The 9,833-nt window shown below is 37.1% G+C and overlaps 1 protein-coding gene across 1 annotated transcript; it reads left to right on the forward strand.

Annotated features, from left to right (window-relative positions):
• The first annotated feature begins 399 nt into the window (after nucleotides 1-399).
• LOC113344860 (F-box protein At1g11270-like) lies at nucleotides 400-2,493 on the forward strand. Its single transcript, XM_026588755.1, has 3 exons — nucleotides 400-574; nucleotides 817-981; nucleotides 1,078-2,493. The coding sequence occupies exon 3, from the start codon at nucleotides 1,120-1,122 to the stop codon at nucleotides 2,353-2,355; it is 1,236 nt and encodes a 411-aa protein (XP_026444540.1). The 5' UTR covers nucleotides 400-574; nucleotides 817-981; nucleotides 1,078-1,119; the 3' UTR covers nucleotides 2,356-2,493.
• The last annotated feature ends 7,340 nt before the right edge of the window (nucleotides 2,494-9,833 follow it).

Genomic DNA, 9,833 nt, shown 5'->3' on the forward strand with positions numbered 1-9,833 from the left:
ATCCACTCATGAAATTGAGTGTTCATAGGCTGCACAAAACTATTAGTAATAATAGCAATGGAACAGTCTATGAAGAGATGTAGTAAAGTTTAAATATGGCAGTTACAAAAAAATTACCATTGATGTGAAAAGAATTCCGCTATGAAAAAAATTACCATTGATGTCAAAAAAATTACCAAATAGCAAACCCTAGTACTGTAGTTCCCTCAACAATCATTGATGTGAAAAAAATTACTAGCAGAAGAGATGCACAGTCGGGTCGGATGGAATGAGAAGAAGACTCGGAATAGGTTAAGTTTTATGAGTGTACTTTTACACGTGTAAATGGTTGGCACGTGTTTAAAGAGGAATATATAGATCGAAGAAACTCGAGGAGAGTTTTCGTTCTTATATCTTCTGCCTTCTAAATCGGGGACCGGACAGACCTAATTCTGGTTAGGAAGGAATTGGAATTGAGAATCAATCGAATCCGCATATAAATACGTCTCTTTCAATTTCAAACTTGAGATCTTATAAATCAGAGAGCTTTCTGTCTGGTGGATCGTAAAATCAAAGCAGCCAATTTTGGGCATAGGTATGTTTTTTTCTCCTCAGTTAATTTTGATATCAATTTATAATTTCAACCCGTAATTGGTTGTTTTTTAATTCAATTTCATCCTTAATCAATTAGGAGAAGGGTTCTTTGTTAATTGGGTTTGTACCGTGAAGGTATTCTGAACTTTGGGTTTGAAGCAGGCAAGTTGGTTTAAATAAATTGGGTAAAATAGGTTTTTCTTGGGTTTAATTAATCTAATAATATTTTCCTATTAATATCAGGATTATATCTTCTGCCATCTATATCTGGTTAAAAAGGAATTCAGAAAGGAATTGGAATTGAGAGCATATAAATACGTCTCTTTCAATTTCAACTTGAGATCTTGTAAATCAGAGAGCTTTCTGTCTGGTGGATCGTAAAATCAAAGCAGCCAATTTTGGGCATAGGTATGTTTTTTTCTCCTCAGTTAATTTTAATATCAATTTATAATTTCAACCCGTAGTTGGTTCTTTGTTAATTCAATTTCATCCTTAATCAATTAGGAGAAGGGTTCTTTGTTAATTGGTTTTGCCCTAGCAAAGAAGATGGACAAATCACTATCAAACCGTCTTGATGACAATTCAGTAGAGAATATCCTTGTCCGCCTTCCCGTCAAGTCTCTTGTGCGTTTTAAATCTGTATCCAAAACATGGGAGTCATTCATTGAGGAGGATTCATCTTTCATAGAGTCGCATCTAAGTCTATCAAAAGCACATCCTCAACTTGTCATCTCCAGGTATAACGGCAAGACCGTACAACTCTTCTCACCTAAGGATGGGTTTCAAGGTGGAGAGGCTGTTCATAGAGTCACACTTCCATGGGTACTTGACGAAAATGTACCACGGCCTATACATGGCTTGTTCTGTTTTATTGACGAATCAGATACTGCTACTCGCATTTACAACCTCGGGACTCGACAAGTTACTCCGTGGGCACAAACGGCACCGGTGCCGTTACAGTGGATGAGTGCTTTCGATGTTATGAAGACGCCAACTTATGGATTTGGGTTTGATCCTTCGACTAAAACCTACAAACTAGTATATGTCCTGGAGATACCCGAAGACTATTTCTCAACAAGTTCGAAACTCCAACTTATATGCCAAGTTCTTACCGTGGGACGACGAGGAAATCAATGGAGGAATATAGATGAGGTGCCGCCGGTTCGGTTGTTTGAATCTGCTGGTGTTTATGCAAAAGCTTCAATCTACTGGAGGAACGACGGTGCAGATAGTTTCACACCTCCGGATAAGGAGTTGATTGTGGCATTTGATGTTGGAAGCGAAAAGTTTAGAGTCATTCAGATCCCAGACTTCATCGTTGGTCCTCCTGAGATTTTAGAAGATTGTGCAAAGCGGGATGAAAAGTTCACAGTAACATCAATAGATGGACACGTGGCTTTAATTGACAGGGTAGATGCCTGTGTCGTAAAGTTATGGATATCTGATGATGACAGTTCCAACGTGGAGAAGAAGATGAGAACAACAAATTGGAGCGAGGAAACCATATTACTTCCATGTTCGTTCAAAGAAGAGAAGAATCTTTATGTTCATCCAGTCCAAGGGACAGACGAGATAGTCATACAAACACGTATCCAGGACGATATGCAAATCCCGAGAGGATCTGTTAGTCTAAATATCTATAATCGGAGAAAGAAGAGTTTTCAAATGATTGACATCACCGGTATAACACCGTTATTGAGATATCCGTATGATTATAATGTGCACTGTGTTAATGAAAGTCTTCTACCTGTTGAAGATGCAGAAAAGAAGCCAATGGTTTAAAGATGGAAGACACCGTAGACAAAACTGTTGGATGGTGCTCCTTCTGATTTGAAATGTTTAATTAATTTTTTCTCTTTCGGTTTGTATTACTCACTGCACTTTTGTCATGTTTAATTAGAAACATTAGTTTTTTCCTTTTCGGTTTGAGTTATTCACTGCAGTTGTTATGTTTAATTAGATTATATGTTTCATTAGGTTATATATCGTATGAATTTTGTTTGGGTAGCGTTAAAAGTTCTATTACCTTAATATTATTTATGGCTATATTTCGGTAGGAAACCTTTATAAGAGGAGCATATTCCGAAATAAAATATTATCTTCAAATTGTTTACGGTGTGAGGATAAAAGTGAGTGATCCCTCTATATTTTCTCGACCAAAAGTCCGAGGCATTCACTAAATTCCTAGAATTCAAGGCGCTGGCAGAGAAGCAAAGTGGCCATCAATTGAAGATTTTCGGTACAGACCGTGGTGGAGAATTTACTTCAAAAGTGTTTATCAACCACTGCAGAGAAAAAGGAATTAAAAAGGAGCTCACCGTCTGATACACTCCACAACAAAACGGCGTTGCGGAAAGGAAAAATCGTACAATCGTGGAAACGACTCGTAGTATGCTAAAAGCAAGGAAACTACCCAATACTTACTGGGCAGAAGCAGTGAAAACGGCAGTTTATATACTTAATCGCTCTCCAACAAAAGCGGTTCACAACAAACCTTATGAATTTTGTTTGGGTAGCGTTAAAAGTTTTATTACCTTAATATTTATTTATGGCTATATTTCGGTAGGAAACCTTTATAAGAGGAACATATTCCGAAATAAAATATTATCTTCAAATTGTTTACGGTTCTGTTATTATTCACATAATAGTCCAGGAGACGGTGTGAGGATAAAAGTGAGTGATCCCTCTATATTTTGTGTATACAACGCTTGGCTGGTTCTAATTTCAATAAAATAAAAATATTCCAAACCCAAATGGAGTTTTATTAAGCCTTAGTAGGAGGCTGTTGGTAGAAGAAATAATAATCTTAAGCGAACTTTTTGATCGCTAATTAGCTCAATTGACTAGCGGTTGAATTCCCAAGTTATAAGTTAGGGGTTTAATTCCGGTTGATGGTTAATGAAAAAATAAATAAAATAAAAATTGTCCAGGATACCCTAGGATGACAAGTTCCTTCGGCATAGGGCTCTAAAAGCTTTTCAATATCTCTGATCGTCATATCCGTTGGGATCAAAATATCACGAACAACAATTTAGTAGGCTTCTGATTTGCCACTCTAGATCAAAATATATCATGAACAGCATTTCAGCAGGCTTCTGGTTTGCCACTGATCTAGATCCATCTCAATGATTACTGTGTTCTCCCCGCTGGTGGAGAAACATGAAAAACAAGCAAGAAAACAAAATTCCCATGAACCAGATAGCTAGGTATCCCGCATTATACCAGTGAAGAAGAAAGCTAGGCATCACAGGTCACAGCACCGAGTATGAATGTGTGATAGCCAATTACATGAAATTCCGAACGAACTGACTGAAAACACAAGTGAAAGAAGATGATTACTCACAAAAAGCTTTTGATTTGTGTAATTCCAATGGAGTATTAGCAAGGATTTGGATGGCATCTTCAGCAACTTGCTCGTCGTCCAAATAGCAAACCCTGCAGCAGCATAGCGGAATTAAGTTAGGAGTAGTAAACTAATAATATCGAAAGTTTTTGTTACTACTTCAAAATTTTGTGTTTCAGAATGATAAACGTGAAATCTTTTTCCAGGTAAAAACAGAAAAATTACAACAGCATTGGAAGGATGCAAAAGCATATCAAAAACTTTATAGCCCTGCATAATGTGTTAAGTGATGATAATACAGTTGAAACTCCATTAATTAATACTCTTATCTGACACTAATATAATTCTCTGATCTCAGCTAGGCTTACAAAAGCTGAATTTTCTCTCGCTAAATAGTTTAAACGTCAATTTTAGCATAGGAGTAGCCAGTGGCATGACTGTAAACTCTGACCCATCTATGAATATTAAAAGGAGAAAGTGTGGAGAGGAAGTAAAAGCATAATACAAAGAAATTCGCAACTTTGGCCACAAAAGCATAAATTAATCACCAATGCACGGGTCAGTGCATAAATTAAAAGCATAATACTTTCGACTTCTAAAGCATAATAAAAAGCTTGAAGTTCGTTTTGCAATAAGATTTGATTTTTAGATGCAAAACGTTAATTTTTTGCGAAGCAAATTTATTTTATTTCTGGGGTTAACTTTTACTTCTAAATAAGCAGGAACATTTTTTCTAGTATCCAAACATGATATAAAGCCTATTTATATGGCACGTATGGATGAGACCTGAAAAGGAAAATATACCAAGTATACCACCAATCATATTTTTTTTGGTCACCTGTGTGGACAAAACATAATACAATCACCAGTAGGTCAACTGTGGACAAAACATAATACAATCACCAGTAGGTCAACTGCAGAGACCCTTGAAGAAGACTATACATAGAGTTTTTTCTATTTCTCTTCCACAATCAAAATGTATTGACCAAAAGTCCATGTATCTGACTTACCACCGGCCTTCGATGGCACAAGTTACTTAACGTTGAAAAAAGTTACGCTTTTCCTCCTACAAGACCCTGATTTCCAAACATGGGTATGAGTAGTTAAAGGTTATATTGCTCCTATAGTCATTGGAGACAATGTAACTTTGGCTAATGACATAACTGAACATACCACGAATGAAATTAGAGTTGAGAAGTATAATTCCGATAGATTGAATGTTATTATACATGTTATCCAAGACCTTCAACATCATGTGTCATGTTAATGGTAGTTTCAGACATCTTAGAGACTTATTTGAGCGGAATATCATAAAGAAGGAAGTAAGGTTTCAAAACCTAACTTTTGATAATGAAAACTTTCATATGACTGGCGAGGATTCGTTCGAGGAATTTAATCACAAGCTATCAGAAATAGTGGATGCCTCTCGTTCCCTAGGTAGGACTAGTTCGGTAAAGGATTTCATGATGATAGAGAAATCTACTTGAATGTGATAATAACTATGCCTATTAAACTAGAGTATTGGTAGAAAATCTTTTTTGGATAAGCTTTTGTCTATCATGTGACGAGAAATTCCAAAATTCCGCCTTTACACATAGGTCGGAGGAGTAGTAAATGGTGGGTTAAGGTATGTTGTTGGCCTGGAAGCGGGCCTAGGTCAAGCTAGGGTGAAGCCTTGCTTTGACATGAAAAAAAAGAAAGAAATAAAAAAAAACCAATCAACAATAAAAATGAATTCATAAAATATAATGTTATTATATTAAACTCTACGAATATATCAAGCTTAGAAGGATACATTTTTTTTGTAGTCGTAGGATTTATGAGTTGAAGGACAAATTAATTCAGAAAATATGATCTGAATTTATAGAAGAAAAAAAATAAAACCGCTGAAGCTGGATGAATAATATCATATGTAGCCATCGGCGAGCAAAGAAGAGCCTTGCAGTTTTTTGAGAAACGCTGTACGGTTTTTCAAAGTTCGCTGACGGCTGCTGATGAACAGTAATGGGAAAATCATTAAATTTGCTAGTTAGCACAACCATTCTCCTTTTTTGTTGAGTCCATAATGGGACCACAGTGAACAAATCAACGATATGGTAAGTCCATATAGACCGTCTTACCGAGATTATTTGGCATATAGTCATGATTTAATCATAAGATTCTTATCTAGTAAACGAGGTTTAGTAGTAATGAGGGAAAGATTTGTATCATGTTTATTTTTTTTTATCTGATACAATGTTTGTTTTTGTGAGTTGGACTTTACTCAAAAACATCCGAATTAATGACTTGAACTCATAAGTCGGGGATATTTTATTTTGTGACTTAAATGGATTCGAATGAAATATTAGACTCACAAATCAGATTTGAAAAAAATAAATAAAAAACAAGTGGTCTGATATCTGATTTACGTCGAGTCGACTCATATCCAAGTCCAGAGTCATGGTTTATTGGTGGATTGGGCAGGAGGTGCCGCACTAAGTGGGAGAAAGGATAGGTGGATTCTTTCTAGTTTTCTCGTTTGGCCATATTTGTCTTGCCATAATACTCGTACTTAGAAAATATATCTCGGTGCCTGAATGTTAGCTTAATACAAGCTTTAGGACAGTGGTTCGGATCCCTCCAAGACATTTTTGTAACATATATTGGAAAAGGCTGAGTCCCATTGACTCAGTACTTTGTAGTTGTCGTATATTATGACAAACCACTAAATGCTTCTCAGATCTACTCCGGTTAAAAGGGATTTTCTCGACTCAAGAAACCTCTTTGTACTCTTGAGGATGCAATTTGATAAAGGAAAAAAACTGACCCCATTCAGGTGAGCCATCAGAGGAACGGCCATCCGGGAAACAGGAACGGCGAAATGGTGTTGTCAACAGGACAACAACTTGCCTCATGTGAGTTCACCCAAGAGCAAAGCTAAGCACACAGGTCACTGCACCGAGTATGACTGCATCAGAAGAAGTAATATGAAGTGCAAACTGAACTGACTGACAATAGAAATGATTTCTTTCTTTGAAGAAACCGAAACCAACTGCAAGATATAAGGGAAAACAATGAAGGTCGTGTGAATGCAATCAAGAGCTTTAGTTGCTTCTTCCTGTGTCTCAAACTGAAAAAATGCAAAGTTCCATCGGATTCTGATATGCAATACCTTACGTATGGCTCAAAATGCCTTTTCAGTGTCTGTGATCCCCATATCTGTTGGATCAAAATTTAACACCAACAGTGCTTTAGTTAGTAGGCTTCTGGTTTGCCAATGATCTAGATCTATCACGAGCCTTCTTCTTGCTGGTAGAGAAACATGAAACAAAATTCTCATGGACCAGATGGCTGGGTAACCCATTTTAACAATAAAGAAGAACAAAGCTAAAATAAACACACAGGTCACTGCACCGAGTAGAACTTCATCACAGCCAAATACATGAAGTGCAAATTGAACTGACTGACAATAAAAGAGATAGAAAATCTCCTCAGTTCTAAGATTATAGACAGTTAGAATATATACCCGCCGAAAAGTTCAAAACAGCCTAACCTAGGTATAGTATGGAATCACCTCATGATTCAAAACCTAAGCGCACATGGCTTTGGATTGCAGACACATTTCTTACACAAAGGCTTTTACCTAAATAAATCTTTGGATTGTAACCCTTTCTTGATGAAACACGACAAGCAACTAAATTCACAACCTCCATGATACAGAATTCAAAAAAGATATTTAGCAATTTTAGGGTGTATTATTCTCCAATATACACATAGTGCGACTGACTTGTCGGACATATTTCCTGTCACATTTCTCTCTTTCTGAGAATTAGCCGACTCAAAAGGCTACAATAACACTGGTTCCAATTATGACAAGGATAACCAACTGTTTTAGCAATGACTAGGTCTCAAAAATAGGATGGAGGAGAAGGAGATTCAGCTTATCAAAGTTTCTGATTCTAAACTTCAACAATGACAGGGGGATGGATGAAAACTAGTTGAAAAAGAAAGTATAGACGTCGTAAGCAGAGTGGGATCCAATCCAAACTAAACTAATAGAAGAAAATTATAACAAAGAATCTATAACTATATGTAATTAACAAATCAAATTGAGTATCCAGAATCTTGGTCTCCAGTATATGACCCAAACATACAGCTGAAGTTCATTTTTAAGGGAAAACTCTATGTCAAATTCCAGTGGGGATTGCTTAATTAGCTACCCAAAATATGCAGGTAATTGCACTCAAAGCTCGAGCAGAACTATAAGTTCACAGAACATTAGAGGAGTGTCTGAAACAAAATGGTAATGAAAAACGACATTTACCTAATTCTCATATGTGTTAAAAATATAAACTTGATTTTAGTTTGGAAGTGTCTAGAATTATCTAGGCCCAACTAGTCTATTGTAGATTAGTCCACAATACTCTAGCCCATCTAGAGGCTTCATGGCTATAAGGGCCCAAGCTTACTAGAATATTCATGAATGTACAAAAGGTTCTAAACTATCTAGAAATATCTAGCACATGTTGGGATAGATATTTCTCTAGGGAGTTCTAGAGAATTCTTAGGTTGGCTATAAATAGGGAGGTAGTGCAACCAAGTGAAGGTGTAATTGAGTGAAAAACAAAGTTAGTGGTAAGGTGAGAATTAAAGGGAGTGTGTGTAAGAAGTAAGGTCTTGTACCACCAAACAAAGTTTTGAGAGCAATAAAATTTCATTTCTCTTAAACCACAGTTGAGTGTCTGTGAGCCCATTCTCAAATCATTTTCAATACCCATTTAGCCCATTAACTCCAAAATCATTTCCAACAAAGTGGTATCAGAGCCATAGATCCTAATGGCTAGTGAAATGTTTCCGTTTCATGTACCTAAACTCACCAAAGATAACTATGAAAATTGGAGTATCCAAATGAAGGCGTTATTAGGCTCGCAAGATGCATGGGAGATTGTAGAGAAAGATTATGTTGAACCGGATGATGAAGCGGCGCTTCCGCAAAATGAAAAAGATGTGCTGCGCATTTCAAGAAAGAGAGACAAGAAGGCTCTCTACCTCATCTATCAAGGAATGGATGAGTCGTCATTCGAGAAGATATCAAGAGCCGCTAATGCAAAGAAAGCGTGGGAGATTTTGCAAAATTCATTCAAAGGCGTGGACAAAGTAAAGAAGGTACGGTTGCAAACTCTAAGAGGTGAGTTCGAATCTCTCTCCATGAAAGAGTCCGAATTAATATCGGATTATTTTTCAAGAGTTTTAGTTGTTGTTAATCAACTAAGAAGAAATGGCGAGGTCATGGGTGATAGTCGTGTGATTGAAAAAATACTACGGTCACTTGTTCCTAAATTCGACTATATCGTCGTTGCAATCGAGGAGTCCAAAGACGTTGAATCCATGACCGTGGATGAGCTCATGGGATCTCTTCAAGCCCATGAAGAAATAATGAGAAAGAGAAATAAAGAGGGAGCGGTAGAACAAGTTCTACAAGCTAAGCTTACTTTAAAAGACAAAGGAGAGAGCTCTAGTAATAATGCTAGAGGAAGAGGACGTGGCTACTACGGCGGAAGAGAAAGAGGCAAGCAAAATAACGATGATCAGAGAGGCCAGAGGTCAAGCTCCACAAGAGGTCGTGGTAGAGGAAATAATTCATGGCGCAACAATAATAGGCCAAGGTATGACAAATCTCAAGTCGAATGCTATAATTGTCATAAGCTTGGTCATTATGCTTCGGACTGTCGATCTTCTTCAAATAATGTCGAGGAGAGAGCAAACTACGCTAGTAAAGAAAATCAAGAAGACCAGACCTTGTTGGTGGCATGCAAAGGAGGTGACTATGATGAAAACTGTACATGGGTGCTTGATACGGGAGCAAGCAACCATATGTGCGGCACGAAGGAAAAATTCGTGGAGCTTGATGAATCAGTTTCCGGCAATGTGACGTTTG

The sequence above is a fragment of the Papaver somniferum genome, unplaced genomic scaffold (genome assembly GCF_003573695.1).
Source record: "Papaver somniferum cultivar HN1 unplaced genomic scaffold, ASM357369v1 unplaced-scaffold_80, whole genome shotgun sequence".
Classification (NCBI taxonomy): domain Eukaryota; kingdom Viridiplantae; phylum Streptophyta; class Magnoliopsida; order Ranunculales; family Papaveraceae; genus Papaver; species Papaver somniferum.